This window comes from Buteo buteo, chromosome 12, assembly GCF_964188355.1.
Source record: "Buteo buteo chromosome 12, bButBut1.hap1.1, whole genome shotgun sequence".
NCBI lineage: Eukaryota > Metazoa > Chordata > Aves > Accipitriformes > Accipitridae > Buteo > Buteo buteo.
Genome location: NC_134182.1, coordinates 13,636,639 through 13,663,043, shown reverse-complemented (window position 1 = coordinate 13,663,043; position 26,405 = coordinate 13,636,639). Strand labels below are relative to the sequence as shown.

At 38.4% G+C, this 26,405-nt stretch overlaps 1 protein-coding gene across 5 annotated transcripts in view; it reads right to left on the bottom strand.

Moving 5' to 3' along the window:
* The window catches only part of UBR2 (ubiquitin protein ligase E3 component n-recognin 2), a 60,333-nt gene extending 35,128 nt beyond the window's left edge, over positions 1–25,205 (bottom strand). For 3 of the 5 annotated variants that reach the window (XM_075042767.1, XM_075042769.1, XM_075042771.1), the window contains exons 1-11: positions 25,039–25,205; positions 19,398–19,657; positions 16,267–16,345; positions 14,628–14,741; positions 11,648–11,775; positions 10,506–10,644; positions 8,752–8,814; positions 7,382–7,502; positions 4,042–4,149; positions 2,272–2,360; positions 1,322–1,420 (exon numbers count right to left, since the gene is read on the bottom strand). In XM_075042767.1, the coding sequence (XP_074898868.1) occupies positions 1,322–1,420; positions 2,272–2,360; positions 4,042–4,149; positions 7,382–7,502; positions 8,752–8,814; positions 10,506–10,644; positions 11,648–11,775; positions 14,628–14,741; positions 16,267–16,345; positions 19,398–19,657; positions 25,039–25,116 (1,278 nt within the window). In that variant the 5' untranslated portion in view covers positions 25,117–25,205. Of the gene's footprint in view, positions 1–1,321; positions 1,421–1,494; positions 1,594–2,271; positions 2,361–4,041; positions 4,150–7,381; positions 7,503–8,751; positions 8,815–10,505; positions 10,645–11,647; positions 11,776–12,280; positions 12,346–14,627; positions 14,742–16,266; positions 16,352–19,397; positions 19,658–25,038 lie in introns of those variants that run through there. The other 2 variants (XM_075042768.1, XM_075042770.1) reach the window with 2 other exon arrangements.
* Between the last annotated feature and the right edge of the window lie 1,200 nt (positions 25,206–26,405).

The following is a 26,405-nucleotide window of genomic DNA, read 5'->3' as shown; positions in this document are numbered from 1 at the left end:
CAGTGGGGTGGGTTTACATTCTTCAAATTATTAATTCAGTTAAGAATGAATGGCTCTAAATATATAAAAAATAATCCTTAATTCATATGGTAGGAGCTTATCATAATTACTTTCATGTCATCAGTCTATTCTATCCTTCTATAAAACAGTCAAAACCAATTTGCTTTACTTTTTCTGCATGCTTCTGAAACAGAAAACATATAAAAGGGACACTGCAATTACTCTCCTCTAAGGAAATGTTTGAAATTCCTTTAAAAAAAAAAAGTATTAATACACATATTCCATCAGCCTATCTGCCAAAGGAAAAATAATACCATAACTATTTGAATAATACTAGTTGGTTAAGTTTAACTGTAAGTCTGAATATTGGCAACACTCTTATTGACAGCATGAAAATTAAAAGTAGTAACACAATATTGCCCTGAACCATGGAAACAAAATCCTGAAGTCTTGTTGAACTCCCATGAATAACATCCACCCCTAGGAAACTGAAAAACAACTTTGCTCAGTATCATAACTGCCATGCTACTATTGAATTTTAGAGCTCAATTAAGCTGATTCAATCTGGAAGGATTCAGAAGCATTCATTTTTCAAACAATTCTGACTATGAAATTCAGACTATTATTTCCAGTACAGCTCCAAAGTTTAATTTGTCTAGTTCATAATATAAGCAAAGGCAGACTTATTTTGAGACTGGACCAAAAAAAGACGTTTCCCAAACAAGCATAAGCTTGTGAAAGACCAGCAGAGTTAGTGAGCTGGAAGAAGTAACAGTGCCTGAAGCACTGTAACAAAAATTAACTGGAAACCTGAAAGTGGGCATCGTCTGAGTCTAGAAGTACCAAGGAAGTAGGGAATATCATGAGACAATTCTTGCTTGCACTTGTGTTGATTGGAAAATTAACATAAAGTGGATCATTTATAAAACTGCACCAGAACGGTATGCTCTGAAACTGTGATATGCAAACCGTCATGCAGATTTCTACAAACAGTAACTGTGGCTCAGTATGATGAGGAATTTAAATGTTATGTGTGTGTCTAAATCAACATTTAAGTACATTTCTAAAAAAAGTAAAAGAAAAATGTAAAAAGAAAAACCAAAAACACCCAGCCCACTCTGGGAAGTCAGACTCAAACTTTGCAATGCTGAACGCTTTAACTCCTAAACCCACAGCAATGTATGTAAACAGTCTGACTGCTGTGCAGCAGCAGTGCCCTGCATTTCCACAGTAATATTAAAGAAATCCGCAGTCTTGATTCAAGAACCTTGAGTGGCTTTTAACAGATAAAGATTTCCTTTTTTGGTCTTTTAGTACTTACAAGAGAAGGCACTGTGAATATCTGTATCGAGAGGTCAGCAATTGAGAACTCTCTGTCGTGGTCATCTTTCATAAAATCACTCTGCAATCGCTCATAGTTCTATTAAGAAGGAGGCAAAAAAAGGCAAGGAGTGCCAACTATCAGTTTTTAAAAGAAAGACAGGCACTACTCACCAGAGTAGGTACAGTGAAGAGTTGGACAGACAGAGCAGCCACCGATACTGCCCGTTCGTGATCATCCTCCATATAATCTCTCTGCAACTGCCGGTAATTCTAAACAACAAGGGGAAATTCACCTCTAATCCATACTGACCTGATTTTTTAATTTAAATGTCTGCTCTGGGAGACTTTAATGCCATGAAAAAGGGAAGAGTAGCTCTTACGGATTATTATATAGGTATTTTGTACAAAAAACATGACAACTTAATCTGCTCACATGTGAGATCTACTCACTCTCATTTTCACAATAAAGGCTAGTATGTTATTTTCTACTCAGAAAAGTTATTTGTCTTCAGCAGAGTGAGCAGAATTTTGCAGTGCTGATTTAAAGCACTTCAAATACTAGTTATTGCAGAAATCCTAATCAGCATAACTGAATTTCAGCGCTATTTCTGAGTAGTGCTGTAATAGCTTACACCTCAACAATGAGAAGCGATTAGCTCTTAAGAAGTGATAGCCTGCATAGTTGACGGTGAAGACAAAAACATCTGAACTGCTTTAGTTCTGGGGAGCCTGGAAAGCCCATTTTCTTCCCAGGAGATGAGATGCCATTATAACTAATATTTTGAAGACAGAAATAAGGTAGTCAGCATTTCATTTCAACTTTTCTTTTCCAAAAAAAAGAAAAAAAAAAATCTGGATAACAGTTCATTTGAAGCACTGTATGCTAACTAAACTCTCTTTGCTAGACAATTTAAGCATTTAATGGCTCTTTGTAAGAAAGATACTTACTCTTGCAAAGCGGATAGCAAAAAGTTTCTTGTATTTCAAATCCATAAGTAGACTGCTCATGAATAACTGGTGATACACATTTCTAGCTCCTGTCAAGAAAAATGAATGAAATATTGCATGTCACTATTTTCTATCAACATATTATGGAAACATTTAGAAAAGTAAACTTCTACAGAATGAGGTAAGTGTGCATTTCAGAGCAGAAGTTGCTTTGATTAAGTCTGTCAAGTGGTAGCAAAGGATGAAGAATACATAAAACAAAATTCTTCAAGCAGCATTATTTATTATTCCTGTATAAGATAACACTGAGCTGTTGAATGGGAACATAAACCTTCAAATATAAGGCATGTCAGGCAAATAAGAATGGAACTCTATTCCTCCTTAGGATAAATAGAGGATTTGGATGGCCCAGGGAAAAAATAACACATTATTATGAGAAATCCTGGGAACTGCAATAAATTTTGCTAGTTGCGAACAACTCTGCAAAATAATCAGCTTAGCTATATCTGAATTTCTAGTCTGTCTGAGCAGCGTCCCAGAAAATATTATCAATACAAATGAGAATTGACTGTATGTAGCTTGGAAATACACGCACATATGTACCATTTCTTTCTGTAGGTCACTTAAGTCAAAAGCCATTACACCATTTCCTTAATGCAAAGTAACTATGGAACACATGAAAAAGTAGAGAAATATTGATATTGAAGTAGAAATCCAGAAGTTACTCCTTGCTTACATTGAAGACATTATCCTAACAAAACCTGTATTAAAAATGCTGTAATGGTCCACAAAAGCAGTACCTTTCAGATCATGAAATTTGCGGGGGGGGGTGGGGGTGGGGGGAATCTTGAGCGCCAGGAATTCATTCACACAAGATAAAGGTATTAAATAACAAAACCTAAAGGAATCATTTTCTCCATACTACATCCACTTTCGACCTTTCTTCTTTTATTGCTGCACCAAGAAATTTCCAAGACAGAATACAAAGAGATGTTACTGCTGTCTAGGATATCTGTACCTCAGAACTGAAGAACAACAAAAGATACTTGGGGGAGGGTAGCAGTCTTAAAAATACTATATTCATGTTTAAATACAGAAAGGACATATATATTGCATCATTCTCGGCCTTCTCTTTGTGCTTCTCTTTCTTACACCTGGCCTTACATGCCTTTTCAGGATATCAAATCAGACACAGAATCCATGAGATCCAAAGAAATTAACTACCTCCCACTTCCTCAAAATTACAACTGTCTAGTCAATCCCATTATACCAATCAGGCTTTTAACATTTTAAGGGCTCTAAAATAACAGGATGGTAGTTTTCACTGAATGTTCTCAGAACACTTAAGAATACCTCATGAACACAAACATAAGTCAAAGCAGAAAACCTCTGCCCCATCCCTTAATAAGTAGCATTTTGGTAGATACAATATAGATGCTGAGATCCTATAAAGCAGACAAACTCCAAATCTCTGTATTGTTTACTCAATTTCCCTTAACTACCACAGTTATCTGCATATTCAAGTCAGCCTTAATTTCAGACTAATTGGAAAAATTAGATCTAAATCCAACCCTATCTCCAAATAGTCTTCTTATGTTCTTGTCTGCAATATATTTGGAGTGCATCATGAAGGGACAGATTATAACAGATCAAGCAATTCTATCTATAATACACCACAATAAAAATGATCAAACATTAGCAGATACAGTAAAGGGAAAATTTTTATGCATAGCATTCTTTAGTATTTTCCAGAAGTTGGAAAAAACTCACCTTTCCACAGTTTAGAATCATACAGCATCAGCTTATCCACAAGAGAAGAATTTTCACCATCTGGCCCCTCCTGTAAACCAACCTGACACAATATTCGACGAAGGCCATCTTAATGAAGAGAAATGGTATAAGTTAATTATAGCTTAAATACAAACTTGCACATTATTTTGACATACTGGAATTTTTGTAAGACACAGTAGAAACCATAGGACCCTGTTTTCCTTGACAACTGAATAACACTGCTCATATTTTGCTGAAAGAAACACAAATATTTTATACCTTGCAAGTTTCACACTAACCTTACGGAACATTAGGAACCTTGTGAAAATTGCCAAACACAGCAATTTGTTTCAAAGTTACCAAATAAAAATGTGCTTTCTTAAAAGTGCTGCTGGCTTACTAATATAAGAAATAAATATGCAGCAGGCTAATTCTCTAGGTTATATTTTTCCTGTTTAAAGTCCTACCAAAAGGAAAATATAATTCATGTATGAAATTACTCATATACTCATGTATGAGTTTTTTGTTTACAGTTACTAGCTGCTATTATTTTAAAGCTTCTCTACATATTTTTTTCTAATGGAAAGCAGGAAGAATTGTTATTATGTGAACATATAAGTTATTATATGCTTGCAGACAAGCCTGCATCTGCAACAGAACACAACACAGACGTGCTTATATTAACAATGTTGAATCTAGCTTAGCACTGCAGGTAATGCATATTCACTAACACAACTATATGACATACACATTAGCCCTTATTTCTGCATGCCGCTTAGCCATCTCAGCTTCTTAGATAAGAGTTGGCAGTGGCTTAGTGCCATGTATACCATACCGTGCGCTACATGGTGCAATTCTACACAGTCTGTGAACCCCTACAGCAGTTTGGGGTATTTTTTTGCCTTGCAGAGTGTCCTGGTTTCAGCTGGGATAGAGTTAACTGTCTTCCTAGTACCTGGTACGGTGCTATGTTTTGAGTTCAGTATGAGAAGAATGTTGATAACACTGATGTTTTCAGTTGTTGCTCAGTAGTGTTTAGTCTAAAGTCAAGGATTTTTCAGCTTCTCATGCTCAGCCAGTGAGAAAGCTGGAGGGGCACAAGAAGTTGGCACAGGACACAGCCAGGGCAGCTGACCCAAAGTGGCCAAGAGGGTATTCCATACCGTGTGACGTCACATCTAGTATAGAAACTGGGCGGAGTAGGGGCGGGGGATCTCAGCTCGGGGACTAACTGGGTGTCGATCGGCGGGTGGTGAGCAATTGCACTGCGCATCATTTGTACATTCCAATCCTTTTATTATTGCTGTTGTCATTTTATTAGTGTTATCATTATTAGTTTCTTCTTTTCTGTTCTATTAAACCGTTCTTATCTCAACCCACGAGTTTTACTTCTTTTCCCGATTTTCTCCCCCATCCCACTGGGTGGGGGGCAGTGAGTGAGCGGCTGCATGATGCTTAATTGGTGGCTGCGGTTAAACCACGACACAGAGTTCGATTCCAACTACTGTTAGGAACAGTAACAAATTAATGGAAACTAACGCATTAGTCAACAAATAGCAAACAGACAGTTATACCTGAAGAACTGACATCCGCTAGAAAGGATGCAGTAGTCAAGCTTGTGACAAAGTTCCATAGCAAGGTTTTCCCCTTTATTCACTGACAAGAGTTTGACACGCATTTCCCAGCAATCATCCAACCTAACTTTGTGGCACAGCAGAAGTCCCCTCCACCTGCCAAGTGCCCTTTGGTCAGGGACATTTGAGTGTAACCACCTAAGCAGTGCAATTCTATCACCCCATGTTACAGATTAACAGTAACAGGCTGTTTAAAAGACTGAGCAGAATCTAGAAGTTTGAATGTGTTTGTTAAAAAGCTAAGGGAAACCAATTTTTTCAAAAGTGCATTTCACAAAACCAGACTCCAGAGTACATTGCAAGACTGCATCCCAAGGTGTGTAAGGCATTTCAAGCAGTTGAGCACACGGGACAAAACATATGCATAGTGCTTACCATCAAACATTATTTTTGCCCTTCTGAATCATAAAGGACACTGCATTTAATGAAGTAAACTCTGCAGAATTTCAGAAACACCACACACACACAAATCAATCTATAAATTCAATTATTTCATCTGTAATTTAATACTCCATTAACATATTCAAGTTACTTTTTTGCAACTGTAATTTAGTGCTGAAAATTAGTGACTCTGGCACCTGGCACAAATGACATGGCACAAAATTCGGCTAAAAGAAAATGAGAAAGACAGTGCCTACCTACACATTACACTGAAAGGAAAATTTATCTCAGAAATTAAGTATCTTCATGTCTCTCCTTGCTATTAATACCTATTATTTGCCAGCAACACTGGCAAATAGTTGAACAAACTGCTACCATAACTTTTCAGAAGTTTGATTTATGTATCGATCTTTAAAAATTAACTTATACAAACATAAACTACTTATGTTTCAAAAAAGATAATATGATATAGAGATCCTGTGCCTGAAATCTTGGCTATATTTTTAACTATCAGTCTAATAAAACAATCTCTGATGAAATCTTGCACCTAAGCAGAACACATATGCAATAGTACAGCTGAGTGTGCTTTGCTAGTAAGTCTTGTTAACATTTACAGATGCATAGAACACAAAGTGCATTGGGGACTGTATCTACATTTCTATATTATCAGCGGTTTGACACATTTTCCTTTTATTTTCCCTCATGCTCCACATCTTCACAACTTTATGATTCATCAGGACAAAGGAGGAACCAAGTCAAAACAAACATAGATCCTTCCCATAAAAATTATACTGTGCATCTGGATGCCTTTGAAGAAAGCTCTTTCTAAGTATCTGATTAATACTTCACTGGCTTCTATACTTACCCAAAAACCTCCACACATCCTTGCATTTTCTCTGTTGTTCTACTTAGCAAAAAATCTTAAGCAATCACTTTCATCACCATTTATCAAATTACTTCTGAATAATTTTGTTTTATCTAATCAGACAGGTTATTTTCAGCTTACTGCATTCATTTAAAAAGAACTAGGGACTGAAAAATAGCTTGTTGGCATACAGCATTTGACAGCTATTCTCAGCTTCTGTTCAACAGCAGCTAAACAGAAAATGGCATCCGAGAAGACTAAGACCGGTAGCACTTTCATACAGAAGTTGGAACTCTGAACAGTACTCCAATAAGAGAAAACAGAATCTAGTCCAACAAGTTATTAATAGCTTTGCCTTATATATTACATATCTGAAACAAACAGACAAAACTGCTTCAGGAATTCAGCTTGCCTCACAAATATTCTCTAACATGTCTCAAAAAAGTTCAAGTTTGCCCACCTGAATATCCAATAACACTGCCAAGCCAAGTTAGGAGCTTCAGACCAAAGCTCTGATGGGCAACAATAGATGAATGCATAACTTGTACTTTCAATGGCTTTGTCTGACGACTGGTATTTCTCTTAAAAAGAAAAGGAGAGAGGAGGTAATGCATATTTAAGTGAGGACTAGCATATATTTCTGCACAGAAACACAGTATTCCTATGATTAATTTCAATAATTTATAATATTAATACATATTCTAATTACTAACACCTACACAGGGAAGAAACAAAACCAAAGAAGTCTGAACTTTGTTTACCCTATTAATATTTGAAGGACCTTATTATGCAATACCAACATACTTAGGCCAATCCATTTTCCACTCTTGGCCTTTTATCAACATACACACTGATCTGCTGCATTTTACTGATAAGCAGCCCCATGCCCAGCCCAAGACAGCCATGCACATTTGCTCCTCGCAACATGACACGTAAGTCACACAGCAGCTCACCAAGGAAAGAAACTGATTGTCCACCGACTATTTTCAAAAATACAAATTAAACACACAGAGTTAAAACAAGAAAGTAATTCCCCTCATCTCTGTGTTAGAAACTTTAATAGTTAGACATTACACATCAAAGCCGTTTGTTCTTTGACTGCATAGGTGGCAAATGAAAAATACTGCACATCTTTATCTTTAAAGATATGTTAATGTTTTCAAAATACCTTAAATAGTTTAAGGCCAATAACTCTAGTCACAGTATTGTTTTTCAGTGGTAGCACTATTAATCACATGAAATAAACAGTTAGTGTATAAGTACTGCACTGCAGCAGTTAAAGAAAAATTAACTAGAAAACAGAAAATATTATTCCCATGTTCTTACATGGAAGAACCTTGTAATATACAGATATTATGAATATATATACACATATAAATACACACATGCAAAATGAAAGTGTATTTCTAGTTTCACACTTGGATTCAATCAGTAACAACTTCCACAGCTGTGGCCATGAAAGACAAACAGCTTCATACTATAGCAGAAAAACTAAAATAGTTTAACTTCACTCATCTGAACTAACATGCAATTCCAAAGGATTACATTTGAGGTTCCTGATCAAACTCTGTTTTCTGAAGGGAAAGGTTGTCTAGTAACTTCTTTTTAGGAAATTATTTTGGGTGCAAGGTAGACCATAGTAGAAAAAAACAAAAAGAATGGAGCATAAACCTGTATTTTGATACCTCTACTGTGCATATGGTAAACAGTATCTCCAACACTTTGTATTAGTAAAATATAAAGAGTCATTATGGTAACAATATCACAAAACTGTGTAGCAAAGCCTCTTTTTGCTTAAAATTAGTCAAATAAGTAGATAACACTACTTACCACTATTACTGATTTTGCTTGATCGCAGTACTGAAAGTCTCCATATCGAACAGACCTACGTCCCTTTAAATTTGTAAAGAAGTAACATTACCACCAGCTTCTAAACAAGAGGTTCAAATGCTGTGTTTTACATTAGCAAGCATAAAAGACACAGTAAAAGTTTCAGATGACCATTAACCACTCTTTCTTTCATGCTATTTTCAAATTTTAAAGTACTGTATATAGTTACGTACTTGGATTTCCAAAATGCACCATGTAATTCTTAAAAGAAAATAAAATTATATCATATATGAAGTTACCTGTTATAATAAATTTTCTGTGTATAATACCACTTTTAAGATGTAACCGTCACATTTCTTTTATTTAAAATACTGAAAACTTATCTTTAGTACTAATGCATCAATCATTAGTTTTGGTTGAATTTAAAGATATTTCAGACATTTCAATGCCTTTTAAAAAGTAGATATTAAAGCTAATTGGTCTTTTAAAAATACAACTAAAGCACTTTGTTTATTTCAAAACTCAAAGGTTTCCAGTCTTTCTGTACTGTCAATACATACATTAAAATAGACAGTTGATTCAATTCATAGTGTATTAGACAGAATAGCTTACTGAGATTTTAGATCTGGTCTGATGCCAAATCATTGTTTCAGGCATAACCTTCTTATTTCTTTTACACACATACATACATGCACATGTATATATGCATTCATGTATGTATTTAAAAGTAGGACAAGGATCAACAGTAGGGAAAATCTCCAAAGTGCATCCTACAATACACAGCATGTGCTCGAGTCAGCACATATTCAGGGATCAGACAGGAATCTTTTGGTTACTGATATCACAAAAATAGAGTAGTGATAATACAAAACCAAAATCTAGTTCAGTGTTAGGTAATATAAAGTGGTTATATTTCCTTTTCCACTCACCTTCTTGAAGGACTTTAATAAACCAAAATTACACTCTCATTGCCATTTTGGAAGAGACTTCCTTCCCAAGCCATCCCCCAAAAAAAGGCACGAGCCAATAAAACAACATAAAAGCACACTCTTTTTCACAGCAACTGTTTACAGGCTCATGGCACAAATAACAACATGCAGTTAGTTATCCCTAGAAAGTGTCCCTTTCTTAAAAAAATGCACACAAGCCAGAATACAAACACAGCTGATGGAGTGCTTCTGAGACTGACATATTAGTTGTAACTGTATTCAGCATGTAGTGATTCTGAACTCATTGTTCTTCCTAAACACTGAATGAAATGCTTTACCTCTTTCTGCCATTATCATCTGACAACTATGAAAAAGAAAATTAAATTTAAAAAAAAACACAAATAGTTCTGTGACCACCAGAACAAAAGCAGTCAGTTATGGATTTTATCCCTCACAGTTGACTGGTGTTACTCTGAGAAGCATTTTCCATGCTTTGAGCACGTATACAGCCTCTTTCAATGTCAGCTCCCTCCTGTACAGTAAGGGATGAGCTAAAGCTTCTGCCTGTCCTTGACAGAGAAGTGAGAGACACCCTACTATCTACACTCATAAGACTTACTGGAATACAGTTACACTGAAACATACATTCAATATTAGGTCTGGTTTGGACTGGCCAATGAGTTCAGACATTTTAGGGTGGCCTGACACACAGGGCTCAATCACATTAACCACACTCTTTGGGAAAACAAACTAAAGTTAGTGTAGTCATATAAAATAAACATTAGGGTAAGTATAATTAAAAGTTCTAGCAATTAATTTACTTACATCTCTATCTACTGTTGTTGCAAAACCAATAGCTTCCTTCTGCGTGCAGTTGACAGCCTTCTGCAGAGTATAAATAACTTGTTCATAGGTATGGACTTCATCATTAAACAGCATGCAGTAGTAAGTGTCACTCTTCTCACTTGAAAGCAAGGATTGAATTTATATAATTCAAAGTAATGCAATTAAAAAAATCAACTTCTAGTTTAACAAAGTTTTCCACCAAGCATACAACCCAAGCCTAGGCTTCCTTTGCTATACTGGAACATATCTGAACAGTTTATTTGAAAAGGACTGACCACACCTAACTTCTATAGGAATATGCATCTTCCCTGCAGAATTAATTCCAAAATGAGCAAAGTCTTAAAGACAATACTTAGGTCTGAGTATTATTTTTTAACATCTGTTGATTATGAACTGATAGTTTCCTACTAAGGAAAACACATTTCCTTCCAGCGCAGCTGTGCTCAATACATTCCCCTGTAGCTTCTTAAGAGATTTCACCCATCTTGGCATTATTTTGCCACACCTGTTTCCCCAATATTGCATAAAGGTCTATCAGACAACAAAAACTTGGCAGTCTCTTAAAAAACCCAAACTCCACAATCCTCAAAACCACAACTTATTAAGCTTACATAAATTCAGTACAATCTTTTGATTCCCATCATTTATTTACACAGCGTTCTTACTCACACAACACAAAGTAAAAGACGATACTAAGATGTCACAAATGAATCCATGATAACTATGATGTTCTGTAATGCTTCAAAATTTGTAATAAGTAGATTACCAAAAGTACAAAATACTTTTGCCATCAGAATGTCAGTAACTTTGATCATAAGAAATTAATCCACTACTTGTTTTAGGGTATTGTATTTTACTAATATGTTTTTTTCAATATTAAGAAAATGAAGGTATCACAGAGACATTGGTTCATCATTGCTATGGAGAGAAATGGGCTGTATAATCACAAAAGTAAAAAATATGAGAAAACCAGATCTATTAAAATTACTTTAGTCCATTGTCTACAAAATGTTCCTGACAATTTTAGGAAGGCAGAAAAGATACTGAAAAATCAGAATTTGTGTTTTCTATTGTAAATATCTGCAAGCCTTTAAAAGTAAGAAGACAAATACTATACTTACATCATTTCTAGGCCAGGCAATTCATTTTCCTTTTCCCATGTTAATATATCTACTGCATATTTAAGTGTGATTGCAAAAATATTATAAGCTCTTGCTACCATATCTTCTGGTAAGTGCACAAGAGGATCCTGGAAAATAAATATAAATAGCAATTGAGAAATTAAATGACATTCAAAACAGAAATTGTCAAATTTGCACCTCTCTGTCAAAGATGACGCAAGCATCTTTAATGATGTCTTTCTTTAAATGACTTTACATTTGAAACGAATAGAGTCAATAATCATCCTGTTTTCTTTTTCCAGTTCTTCACTGACAATCACCAAAGCAGTAATCTAACATTCTATACCTAAATGTTAACTCGTCTTTGATCACTCACTTAAATTTTCCACACACTTCTCCAATTTCACTTTCATTGTTCCCACTTCTGCACACCTTCTAACATAGTTCTTCTGAAGAACTTTTAACCTCAGCTGTATTAAAATCTGCTTTTTCTGCAATGCCTTCAAAAACATAATTTGAAATCACTGTATCTTTTGTTTCACTTACCAATACTAGTAAACTGCAGAATATAAACAACTATACAACTATTGCCTTGTTTCATACGTAGCAGGCATTTAGAGGCAGAAGTCTTACCTATCCAAGCTTATACAACATCCAGCACACTGGGATCATGATTCATGATGCACGCCTCTTACATGCTGTGATAGATAAATAATTAAATGCTTAAATGTGACTGGGTATTTCATAATGATCTGCCCATGTCTGTCTTGTTCACAGACAGCTGTTCCCCTTTTGTATGTGGACAATGCATCCACTTGTGCCCATTCTGCACTCTCCAAGGTGCCTTCCATTTGAAGTCTGCAGCAGCCACTATAAACTAGCCCTCCTCTCTCTGTCAGAGCAGAATGGCTGCCGCTGCAGGTGGGGGAATTGAAATGAGGAGGGGGCGGAAGAGGAGCGCTCCTTCAGTCTGCAAAGTTAAAGGGGCTACTTTTTGGAGCAGCAAATGAAAACCACTGCCAACTCTGAATCAGGTAGTACAGGCACCACTACCATTTCCTTCCAATCCATTTCAAGGAATTTGTGTGTGAAGAGAAAACATTAAAAACCTCTTCCCTGAAAGGATTCTTCTACTATTTGAAATTTTTGATGTTCAGAACAACTAGTCCCTCTGCTACAAAGCTGGAAAGGGAACACTGCATGCCCTGCAGGTCACCTGGATGTATACTATACATTGGGTCACTGACTCAATTCATCATTTGGTATTTTGAAGTATGTGTAATTGTTAGTCAATTAAACTATTTAACAGTAGCCCAGTTTCTGTTTTAGGATTACCTAATACCAAATCCTGTTTCATTACAGTTAATGCTGTATAGAAATAGCTACAATAATTTTTTCAGAACTTATCTGCATTATCTACAGGTGACCTTTGACAGTCAGCAGTTCACCTGTGCTAGTAAAGTTTATCCACCCCACCCAAGATTCTCTGGGAATACTTGGAAGCTTTACAGGAATGTTAATAACTGCCATTTCTCTTTTTTTGCTTCATTTAAAACTTTTCTAGGGTATGGAGAACTATCAGTCACCAAAAGCAAAGGCAAACTTTAAGCAGCAGCACTGTCTCCATTCCCAGCACTTTCAACAAAGACACGTATCTGGGCAAGGCAGAAAACAGGTTCCGATAATGCTCAACAAATGATCCTTGATCTACCCTGAACACAACATTGTGTAACATAAGAGATCTCAATCCCCATTACTCATGGGGAAGAAACACAGAGTCTGCCCAGTGCCTTAATTTTTTCTGTCAGTCACACTCACTGTATGAGTATCTTCGGACATACAAGTAGCAGTCCACCCAAGATTTCAGAACAAGAGTTTTCTAGGGTTGCCGACTAACGTAAACTGGCATGTAGATCAAGTGGTGAGTCCATGCAGCAGTGCTGGAGTCTTAGGGTTGAGATAGTGAGTACAGATTTTAGAAGGACCACTGTCACTGCAAATACAGTTACAGTTGCTTCACTTAAACCATCAGATGAGCAAAATTACTACAAAAAATTGCCTTGTATTTTCCCTTCAAAAAAATCTCACAGAAATTATATTACATAAGAACAGATGTGAGTAGCTAGACCAGAAGCCCAACTAGCCACTCTCATTCCTGAGATGTAACAACAGATACCAAGGGAAGAGTATAAGAAAAGGACAGAATGCTCCTCTGGCCTCCAGTAACTTAAGACACTAGTATTTCCCACACCAAAGATGGTATCTGCAATTTTAAATGGCCATTGATCATTTTTTCCCTCCACAAACGTGTTAAATTTCCTTTTGAACATATATAAATTTTTAACAACAAGCGTGTTTTGTAACAGTTAGTGCAACAGCTTGAATTCATACTGTAAGAAGTAGCACGTCTTTTTGTATTTAATATGTCCAAGTTGTTATGCTATGAGAAATGGTAATGGTATGTTCTCTATTTACCTTCTCCATACCAAACAAGCTTTTATAGACCTCTATCTTGTATCTCCATTATGGCTTTCCTGTAACAGCAAGTTATTTTGATTTTAAAAATCTGTGCACTTCACTTTGGTAAAAATCAGAACATATGTTGCACAGACAGCTTAATTTGGCTTCTTCACGCACATGATTACATACAGTTGTGGGTTTTGGTTTTTTTTTTTCCACATGGCAGACTCCCTTCACCTTTCAAAATAAGACAGAAAAACAAAAGAAACAGAACTAAAGCTGCAGAGGCGACCAAGAACATACAAAATGAAGCCTTCAAGTAGAAAACATCATTCTAAGTAACTCCTTAACTTAGACAAGACATTAATTTTGTCTAACACAGTGTGGTTCAAATATTGCCATTAAATTTCCTCCCATCTCTCATGCATGGTATACAAGACTAAAAATAACCTTATATGAATGATTTCTATATATACACAGTTAACAACGTTTTGAAACATGATGCCTCAATTGTTATTACCTCTTCTTCTGGAGTCTCTGAAGTGTTAAGTTCATGCTTTTGACAGTAAGGACCTTCTTTCCAAGCTTCTGTATCACCACAGTCACAGAAACCTCCTCCACCTGACGTTGTCATCTAAAATTATTTAAAACCAAAACAGTTCACATGACTATACATATATGCACACTAAGAAACAAGTAGTCATAGCTAAAGTACAAAAGTATGATCACAACACCTGATAGCTTTATCCAATAGCCTGTTAAAATAGCACAGTGAAACCATGTCTGCTTCTATGATGGCTGAAAGCTTACCTACTTCGTCTGCCCATGCCAAAATAAAATAAAATAAAATAAAAAGACAAAAACCTTCAAACACCCCATTCTGCCCCACCTGAAGGCTGGGGTTTTTTTCAGTTTTTCTAAATCTATTACTTTCAACACCATCTGCACTATTTCAGATTCTCACATTTTTAATCTGAACAAAGATAAATTGTTACATATAGCTTTATTACACAGTGAGTAAAAGATGTGCTGTTTATAGTAAAAGGGCTTTACAGACAACACTTGAATTGTTCATGTAAGTTTTAGTAAGCACAGAAAAAAGCATCTGAAAACTGTAATGATATATTTGCAGTGTTTTAATAAAATTTATTTTAAAGCTAAGACCACCTCAAATTAGTAAGTGTAATAATACTCTTTTTGAACAACAACTATTAACTGATTCATAGAATTCTTCTTTCACCTATTTTTGGCATACAGGTACTTTCTGTACCTATAGGTACATCCTACAGTATCAACAAAATTAGATGGACATTTGAAAGAACATTTGCTTACACTCTTGAATGTCACCTCGACTTGTTAATTCACTAAACTTGCAAACTAAAAACCTACATACAAGAAGTATGCTGATATCAGCAAATTGGATTGGGTTTCTTGGGGCAAGTTGTGTTTGGGTTTGGTTTTTTTCCCTAAAACCTGATGCTCAGGGTAACCATGCAGTGATCAGATTTACATTAACAGCAGTGCAGTATTGTCAAAAATAGATTTACAGAAAGGCTATACCAATAGCTGTCACTTAGCTTCTTAGCTTAAAAACACATCAAGGCCTTCTTGGTTTTGTCTGTAAGGTTTTTTTAACTGATCTGTACTATTAATATCAGTATATTACTAAAACAAAGAGCATCTACAGTTTTAGTTTTCTATTTTAACTTTATGTTTAAAAACAAACAAAAATCCTGCTATTGTACAGAATTTGATAACGATTCAGATGTTTAAAAGAAGTAAGTTTTAAATAAAAGGGGTTTCTTCACAAAGGTTTTTCAATGCCCTTTAAAAATAGTCAAACATCAAGGTCAAAGCAAGTCAAAAAACAACTCTAATGCGGTAAAATTCACTAAAGGACACATGTTAAAAATATACATTTGTAAGCTTAACTTGTGCATAAAATTTAATTACTCAATATTTTAAAGTGTTAACTTTCAGAATTTACACTCAGATCAGAAGACTCAAGTTCTTCTAAGATTATTGCAGACATAATTCCAAACTTTGTGTTCATCCAACATTTTGAAATTATGTATATATTCTTACAATTTAAACAAGGAGTTTCATACACATACAAAATTATTAATGACTACATCATATATTCCAGCAGTATTACTAACCCTGTATCGGTGTTCTCTATGAATACTTCCAAGAAAGCACTCCATGCATAACACACAAGTTGGGTCAACTGCACAGTCTCTGAAAACAGCAACAAGAACAACAACCAAACAAAAAAAAAAAAGAGAAGCATTAAACAAATGGTTTTCCCTTTAATGACACATTTTACAACAGGTAATTTTCAAATATCACCAATATGAACCTTTTAACTAATATATGTATTATTCTGAAAGAGGAAGGGGGTGGCTTCCAAGGAGGGGGAAACAAATGAAGGACAAAAAAAAAAATCTGTCCTCATAACAGAAGAGGCTTTAAAATATTGTCTGGGTAGTATGTATATTTGGGCAATATAGCCATTGCCTTCAAGAGGTGAGACAAATATATAAGCAAGTAAACAGATGAATTACAGAACACAGTACAAACAGGTAAACAATATAAACCCAAGCAAGTTCTCTCAAGTACAGAGTACAAGTATTAACAATCTTCAGCAATCAGAGAAGACGTTTTTTCACTAAACACTGAAAAGAAAGAGAGCACACAATAGATTAGATCAAACCTCTGCTTCTAAGTTTAGCCCTACAAGCTTACTGAAAAGGTCCAATAATGCAATTTCCTCAACCAGGAGATCAGAGACCATAATAAGATCCTGTCTACAAGCACTGCTATATTAGATAGAAGTAATATTTCTAGTAAAAGGGGCTAAACAAATGAATGAGACAATTATGCATTACATTTAACTGTCTCCCTGAGAAACACTGAAAATGCATGAACCTATGTAATGCAACTGACTTCAAGGCACCTCAAGATTAAGGGAGCCAGGTTTTCCAATGAAAAAAAAAAACTACCAAGAGAATGCATGTCTTATGATGGTTATTATTAAAACAAGAATTCAGAGACACAACTTATTTTGTTCAAAAGAAAACACCAGAGATCCTATGAAATGTTATTATCAAGAATTCTCTTCATTTCATTTCACCAAATAAATTAAACCAGGTAATCACCGAAAGATAATCAGACACCCATGACTTACTATGCATAATGTACCGTTTTCACATTTTTTTTCCCCAGAGGAGCCACTAAAGCTGAAAATGTCAAAGCAAAATTATACAAAGCTCTTCTGTTTTAGAATAATTAATGTTCGTGGCATTATTTTTAAGTAAAAAAAAAAAAAAAATCAAAAATATTTATTGCAACAATATGCGTACAGGATATAGATCAGTTCTACCGTATTGGGTATTGATTCTTCAGAGCCCTGAACTTGTGGCAATATACTTATAAACCCAGTACCATTTGCCAAGTAATTTCTCAAACAAGGAAGGGTGCTTACACCTAAAGCAGAGGCAGACCTGTAAGCTGCACAACTGGACAGAAAAGCCACTGCTTTTAAAGTATTTCATGGGCTCAGAAAACAATTTTTTTCTGTATCCCACAAAAGTTTAAATTAAGCTCTCATTATTCTTCATTATCACCTGTAAGTCAAAGAAAATGTTTTTTGTTGTGCATTAATAATTAACAGTTTTACATCTATGTTCAGTATTTAATCGAAAGAAGATGAGACTCCCTCTTGATAGTAGCAACAGCAAAAATATTCTGTATTCACTGCTGACCCTGACTTGAGCAGAAGACTGGACAAGGTGGCCTACCAAGACATCCTTTCTAACCTGAATGACATTATGATTATATTTCTGTATTTAGATCATTTTTCTACTGAAACAAAGACCCTGACTATGAACAGTACATTCACTCATTCTCTAAACTCTACACCAATGGATTGCATTATTCTGTGTTTTCATCACACCTGACAGTATTCTGAAGGATATACTTTACATATTGAGTTGCTGGTCTTGAAAAAGCAAGTGTTTAGAAGAAATTAACAGAAGTCCCACAGTTTTCATTAGTCCATATGAAGAGTATTTGATCATTAACATATTACGTCTAGGCTGCAACACAATTTGACTTGAATTACAACACTAGTTCCTAGGTTTGGCTTTTTAGGTCTTTGGGACCAGATTTCATGAAAAGGTACTAAAGAAACTGTAGACATTCTTTTTATAGCCTCTGTTAGTCTTCAGCCTCCCTGCCCAGATCTCTACTTTTTCACAGCTGTGAAGGAAGAGCCTAAGAACACCTCAGAGGAGATGGAGTTTTCTTAGTGGTTGAAAGTATCTAAAGTACCTACCAGTTCAATCTCATCCATCTCAAGATAAGAAGGCTCAAAACATTTCAAAACTACCTATCCTAACTGATCGTTAAAAGAGAAATGCCAAAGAGGCAGTTTGCTTAGTATCTCAAGTCTACCCTGAATCAGAAAGTCAACGATCATGTTTCTAGAAGAGGAGAGCACTAGAGAGTAAAATTCTACAGTCATTCTTTCCTTGTAAATGCAGGGGATGGAAACCTAGAAAAATAAACCCTTGAAATAAGACAGACATTCCCTCCCCCCATCACCCCACCAAGTGTTCAAGTGTCTGAGCGAGTGGTAGAAACCATACAAAACAAGAAGAATCTGTGACAGAGAGGGTACAAACCAAACTTAAACTACAGGTGGTTCAGAAAAGAGAAGATAATAAAATAATGAATATACAGCTAGTAATACACTGGCTTAAAACTGAAAATTTTTACAATACTTGTAATTGGTTAGTAACTTCCTATCCTCTTTCAAGTAAAATGGTATTTTTAGAGAGATATAGAGGGAAGGGGGTAGGGAAGGAACAAGAAGCTGGTATGCCTGTTTTAGCATCCAATAGATTGGTTTAACAGGTCAGGGAAAGAGGTCTAAAATACAGGATCAACACTAACAGCTGATATTAAACACCAGAATTACACACACATATACCTGCCCACTTACTTCCAATTAGTGCCCTTAAATCACACTGACAGTTCACCCCAACCACTTCCTTAATCTTGCATTTCTTTTGTACAGAAAACACTCTAGACTATACTAATTAATATTCTTCCATTTGCAAATCTGTAGTGTTTTAATCTTCCCCTGGTCCACCTGTCATGAAACACTGCAAGGTTATTTTAAAAATACATTTGGAGTATTAACTTTTCATTAGGACAGTATATTCTTATTGAAAAATGTTCATGACTTCACAAATTATAAACACTTCACAATGCGAAGTTGAACTACCTGCAAGAATATGTAGGCTCTCCCACTTTAAAAACACGGCCACAGAGATGGGAAGGTTTGTTCGCTTGCTCAAGCTTTGGAAAACCAAATGCAGGATCTTCGCCACAAAGATACCATTCCATTGGTCCCAGCAAAACGTGTTGTGCCAGCATGTCTTCTCTTTGTGGGGCAGGGTTAGGACCCCTGCAGTAAATTTTTGGTACATAATAGGCCAGATGCTGGTACACTTCTTTCTGAAGGTCATTTGCTTGCAGCCATTTCTTTTAAATTAAAAGGAATGAGAACACAAATTGTTTGTTAATAAAAATACAAAACATAGTTCAATCCATCAAGATGATTTTTTATTTCTAAATCAAAAATCTAAAATGGCATTGCAAAACTAGAAAGCCATGCTTCCTTCTAAGTGTTAAATCTAGATGATCACAGAAGACAGACATTAGGAAAGGAATAATTTGTTTCCCTGCTTGCACATTTTATCCTTTTGACATACAAAAGTCTTTTCAAAACCACAAGATTTAAGAGACAAAATTCTTAAAAATTTTCCTCCAGGATGCATGACCAGTAAAATGTCCCAACATTAGCAGTGACTTTTAGGATAAGGCCTCGACTATGCTGGTTGCATTTTTTTGGAGTGCAGACTGATGCTGCCAGCTGGGGACAGAGAGGAACAGCAGAAGCCTGGAGTTGGCAAGGAACAGGCAAAGACAAAAAGCACAAGGAGAATGGCAAACACAGCATTAGGTAACAGCCCCTCTCATTTAATTTCAACAAATTACCTATGAAAATGAGGGGGGTTTGGTTTCTCCTACCACCAAAATAACTTATCTGAATTATTATTTCAAGCATGACGTTAGATCCATGAATTCTTCTATTAGGTCTGTGTGGCAAGGTTTTGGTAGTGGTGGGCTACAGGGGTGGCTTCTGTGAGAAGCTGCTAGAAGCTCCCCCTGTGTCTGATAAAGCCAATGTCAGCTGGCTCCAAGACAGATCTGCCACTGGCAGCGTCTCTGGGATAACATATTTAAGAAGGGGGAAAAAAAACCCACCTGAGCAATTGCAGCCAGGAGAGAGGAGTGGGAATATGTGAGAGAAACAACCCTGCAGACCCCAAGGTCAGTGAAGAAGGAGGGGGAGGAGGTGCTCCAGACACCCGAGCAGAGATTCCCCTGCAGCCCATGGGGAAGACCATGGTGAGGCAGGCTGTCACCCTGCAGCCCAGGGAGGTCCACGGTGGAGCAGGTGGGTGCCCGAAGGAGGCTGTGACCCTGTGGGAAGCCTGTGCTGGAGCAGGCTCCTGCAGAACCTGTGGATCCATGGAGAGAGGAGTCCACCATGGAGCAGGTTTGCTGGCAAAACTTGTGACCCCGGGGGGGACCCACACTGGAGCAGTCTGTGCCTGAAGGACTGCACCCCATGGAAGGGACCCACACTGGAGCAGTTTGTGAAGAACTGCAGCCCGTGGGAAGGACCCATGCTGGAGAAGTTCCTGGAGGACTGTCTCCCATGGGAGGTACCCCAGGAGGAAGGAGCAGCAGAGACAACGTGTGATGAACTGACACCAACCCCCATTCCCCATCCCCCTGTGCTGCTGGGGGGAGGGCGGGGAGGTAGAGAAAATCGGAAGTAGAGTTGAGCGAAGGGAGGGGTGGGGGGAAGGTGTTTTAAGATTTAATTTTTATTTCTCATTACCTTTCTCATTACCCTACTCTGATTTGACTGGTAATAAACTAAATGAATTTCCCCAAGTTGAGTCTGTTTTGCCCCTGATGGTAATTGCTGAGTGATCTCTCCCTGTCCTTATCTCGACCCAGGAGCCTTTTGTTATATTTTCTCTCCCCTGTCCAGCTGAGGAGGGGAGTGATAGAGCAGTTTCGGTGGGCACTTGGCATCCAGCCAGGGTCAACCCACCACAATTCTCTTAGTCAATCAACTGTAAAAAACAATGTTGACAATTTTGAAAAGCCATCAAACTACTGTACCTGCTATAAGCTACTGAAAAACTTGCAGCTCTTTCCAGTTTGTTTTTTTTCTCTTGTATACACACACAGAGTAAAAAAATCCTCTAGGATAACATTTATTTCTGCCTTGTGGATTACAATTTTATAAAGGTTTAAACTGCAAGTTAAGGCTGCAAAGTTTTTATCATAAACAAATGGGAGCAAGCACTTACTGCAAGTGTGCACTGATTAAATCCCGTGTTACATAAACAGCCTTAGTATGCCATTTCTCATTGTAAATATGACAACCAGATACCCCTGGCAACTTCAGAAAAAGAATTCAGAATCAACCTAAAACTGTACATGAAAACCGAGAATTAATTATACCAAAATAAATGGGTTTGGTAATCAAATGTTACAGCTTGACTTACTCTGAATTATTTATGACTTACTCTAAAGAACTTATGGTTGAGACAATGCAATTATAGCAAGTTCTTCAGGATATAGACATAAGAGTCAGCAGAGCATTTGTGCCATTTAAGAATGACTGCATTATTGCCTTTTTTTTTAACTATATTGTAGTATTTTCATTTACTAGACTATGTTTTCCAAAGCAGAATTTCATATTAAAATAACCATATTTGTCAGTACAGCTCTTAGGAGAATAATATGCTTTCCTCACTTCTCTTTCCCTAAGTTTGACTTCTTAAATCATGATCAGTCTACTAAATCTTTCTGTATTGATCTAGCTTTGATGGTCAAAGCCCAGATTTTTTCCAAGCAAGTCCATGCAAAAAGGTTGCAAAAAAGCCATATCCAACAACCTAGAAGTTTACAGATAATCTCACCATTGCCACCGGGATTCAGAGAATACCGCACAAAAACGAAAAAAGTAAAGTCTTCATTACTAAGAATTTGATTTTTTTTCCCCTAGCTTATTAATCTTTTCCTCTCCTTTCATCCTTTGCTCCAAATACCTACTACCGCCAGGAACTGACCCAACCACAGTGAAACTGACTTAGTCTCTTCCATGATTTCCATTTAATAAGATCATTTTTAGATTATTTTCTAGGGCATATATTAGTTATTACACCTGCATTTTTCTCAGCAAAATACCTTTAATTTTAGCCTTTTAATTCAGCAGTACATTAACTTCTATCTAGAAAATACACAGTGAATATTAGCTACACTACAAGCTCAGACAAATACCTAGCCAGAGAAAATTCCTGTTCCTCGAGTAAATGTCTTTCCCATCCCAAACATTCTGGCAGTAGTTGCCTGAAAGTTAGGTGTGGCAACACTGAACATCATCACACCTAAATTTCTTTGTGGAGCCAGTTCTATACACATAACTGTGCATACAGTTTTGAAAATCAGATCCTGGCTAAAAGAATATCAGAAGGAAGTACAGGCTACTAAGACAAGGAAACAGATGTCACTCCAAGAGCTACCAGGAAGGCAACTCAAAGTATTGTTGTGCATGTGAAATTGTTACTAGAAATATATACATATGCATCCGTATGTTGTGCTGCCTTTCCAAATCGCTACCTGGGAGGCACTGAACTCCAGCAAAACTACTCAAAACTTTGGAATTTGTTAACAAAAGCATTTTGTATTTAGGCAAGTTTTCAGTTAGTATTTGTTTATCTTCTAACCTGAAGTCACATGTAAGAAAAGCTAACATTCTACTCTCCCAATAAAGGTTTTTATTAAAAAGGGAAGTGCATTCCTCCTCACTTCCTACCCCCTCAAACTTGCTCTCCTGCAGCAATTTTTGACTGCCCTGAAAAAACACCTACCCAAAAATCATTGATCAAATAACATTTTATGTAAGTAAATACCTAATGGTCCACCAGGGTTTCTATTAAATCCAGATCTAAGTAAGAGGAACCAGGAGAACAAAATATATAGTACAAATAAACCACAAAACAACTCAGTTTACTGCTTCAAAAGCTTAAAGGTATAATTTATGTTTTTCTTAGCTATACAAATAAACAGCTGCAATGTAGGCTCATGTTGTGTTACAGATAATTTATTCTTTTGATCGTTGTTCTTTGGAAGTTTATCGTTTAGTTGTTGCAATGAGAAACTGAAGCTTAAAGTGCTACAACTATTGCTTTGGGCTGGGATTTGTTTTGTTAATACTGGGTTATCAGCAAAATAATGCTATCAGCAAAGGAGGGAGAAAAACAACCTTAAAAGCCAAGCACGTTGTTTACATATACAATCAGGCAGCACCAGCAGCATTTAGTTGCTAGCACATTGTAGATTTGAGAGTGATAGATCTCAGAATTGTAGCTTGCACTGTTGATGACAGAGAATAAAAATGAGAAAGAAATGACTAAATTTATGCTGGCACTTGTACTTATAGCCAATTCCTAAATGAATTCCACTTGGTGCATGTCTCTCTTGGGTTTATCTACGGTGTGACCCAAAAAAACCCATCTGCTACTCACACAGACAAGGTCGTTTGGGCTCAGTTTGGGCTACTTTATGAAGTGTTTGATGGAATTATTGGGTTTGCTGTTGAGGGGAAGGAAGACTAATTCTGGAGCTAAACTAGCTAGGATATAGCTAACTATGCACATTTGCCCATCTAATCATACCTTTGTCTGCACTGTAGAGATACCAGCATAATCTGAGGATAATCTTAATTATAACATTGTCTTTTATTTTCTTTTGGAAAGCAGCCAATGTAATTTCCATTTAAATACACACAGACAGCTCTTCAAGGTCTTACCCTACAGACATGCACATCAGCAGTCCCAATATTTTAACATATATGTCCAGTTCCTCAAATGCACAAACATCTATAAGATCTGGCACCTATGCCAGAAACAAAAGCTTCTCTAAAAACTTTATCCTCAAGACTTCTTTTCCCTTTCAACTGCTCTTCATAAAAATTGGAAAAACATATAAACAGAAGTGGATTATTTCAAATATTACATTGATTTTGCTAATATTTCCTCTACAAGCATCCCATTCTAATGGTCCGAAGCTTAACTAGCGCAAGCTTTTGCCAGAACTGCATCCTAAATACCGGGGAGGAAGGAAGAATCCTGTAATGAAAATTCAACGCTACAAAGCATGTTCGGGCCCAGACATCCACCTAAATTAACGGGGGGAGGGAGATCTTCTCACGTCGAGGCATGATTGCCGGCAGCGAGGTGTGAGAAGGTAGCAAACTAGGTAGGAGAACGAAACTTCTCAGCTGCTCGGGGAAGGTGAGGAAGCACTAAACGAAGGAGCGAGATGCGGAGAAGCGGCCCCGCTCCCGTTTGCGCCCGCCAAGCCCCCACGAGCGGCGGGAGCCGCGGCCGCCCTCGGCAGGAGCAGACCACGGCCGGGCGGCTGGCTAGGGAGTCACCTGCGCCAGCCAGAACAACAGGAAAAGCTGGCTGCTGGCTGCCATCGATTTCGGCTACTGCAATAGCGACGCCGGCGACAACGGCAGGATAAGGCCAGGACGAGAGGCCGCTGCCAGCCGGGGTGCCCTCATAACCAGCCGGGGCAGCGACACCCCCTCGCCGAAAACCGGCTCGCCCCCCCCGCCCCCGGGCACAGCCTCGCCCCGGCCCCCGGAACGGCCCCCGGCCCTCACGGCCCCACCGCCGGCCGGGCAGGCCGGTGCCGGCCTCGCGAGCCCCCGCTCCCTCCTCGCCCCGAGCACTTCTCGCCCTTCCGCCCCGGGCCCGCCGCCTCACCACGGCGATCTCCTCAGCGGAGCACTCCAGCAGGCTCTTGTCAATGGCCTGCACCTCCGCCTCCAAGTCCGCCGCCATCTTCTCTCCCCCCCGCACCGAACCACCGCCGCCGCCAAGGCAGGGACACCCGGAACCGGGCCCGGCCGGCCGCTCTGCCCGGGGAACCCACTTCCGCCCCGCCCCCGCCCCCGCCTGGCACGTCGCCGCCCGCGGCGCCGCTCCGCCCCCGCGGGGCATTCTGGGAGTTGTAGTCTTTCCCCGCCACCCCGCTCCGCCCCTCCCGGGAGACCTGGTGCGGGAGCCGGCCCGGCGCCGGGGAGGGCCGGCGGCTCGGCACCGCCGCGCCACGGACGCCCTTCTCGTCTTCTCCAAGGCGAAGCGATGCCCGGGGCGGGGGGGCATCTCCCGTCTCGCGGGCAAAGCCGGGTGGCCTCCACGTCTGAAGCCAGCTAGACCCCGGCGGGCCCGGCCCGCCAGCGCGGCCCGCGGGCGAGGGGGCACCCCAGCATGGGTGAAAAGAAAAAAAATCAGTAAATTACATGAATCGGGCAACTACGGCTTTAAGACAAACGTTACTAGACTGCAGAAGCTATAAATCCTGTGGCTCAGCTCCACGGGGGCCGCGCACCACCCCAGCTGTAGCGTCCTCGCTCAGCCTTGCGCATTCGGGTAGCGCTCTGGGTTTGCAACTTAAAAAAAAAGTCATCACCACCAAAACCAGGAATCATCCTCGTAACTCTACTTCCTTTTAGTTAATACAGGCTCTGATTCTTGCGAGGTCTTTCCGAAAACCTGTTGTACCACTGTCGTACCCAGGGGCTTGCCTACGCGTCGGGGCTGCGCCACTGCAATTACAGCCGGGCCACGAAGCGCGCAGACGTGTCTCACTTCATGTGCGGCCACGTGGCACCGCGGCGGCTGCGCGAGCCACCCGCAGGGCTTCGCACCACGCGTTCCTTTGCTTGCTGGGAATTTCTCTGTGGATCTAAGCGTCACGCACACACTAAATAATATTTCCACCTCGCGCCCTCTGTCAGGCTTCACAGAGATAAGGACCCACCCTGCAGGAGCCTAGCCCAGCAAAGCCTGCTGAGGAAGTCTCTGCTCCGGACAACTTACACTCCCAAATGTAGGCAATGCATGGGAGGGGAATAAACAGGCAGGAAAGACAAACCGAGTTGTAATTGCCTGAAGTACTAGCCGAAGGGGGCTATAAACGTTACCTCTGGCAAACAGTATTAACCTACAACAAAACTGCGCATTAGAAGTGAGTTCCAGTTCACAGCTTATATTCCTTAATGATTTTTAAACATTCTCACCAGTGGGTAGGCATAATAGTTTTTTCCCTTTTTTGTCTCATTTATTTC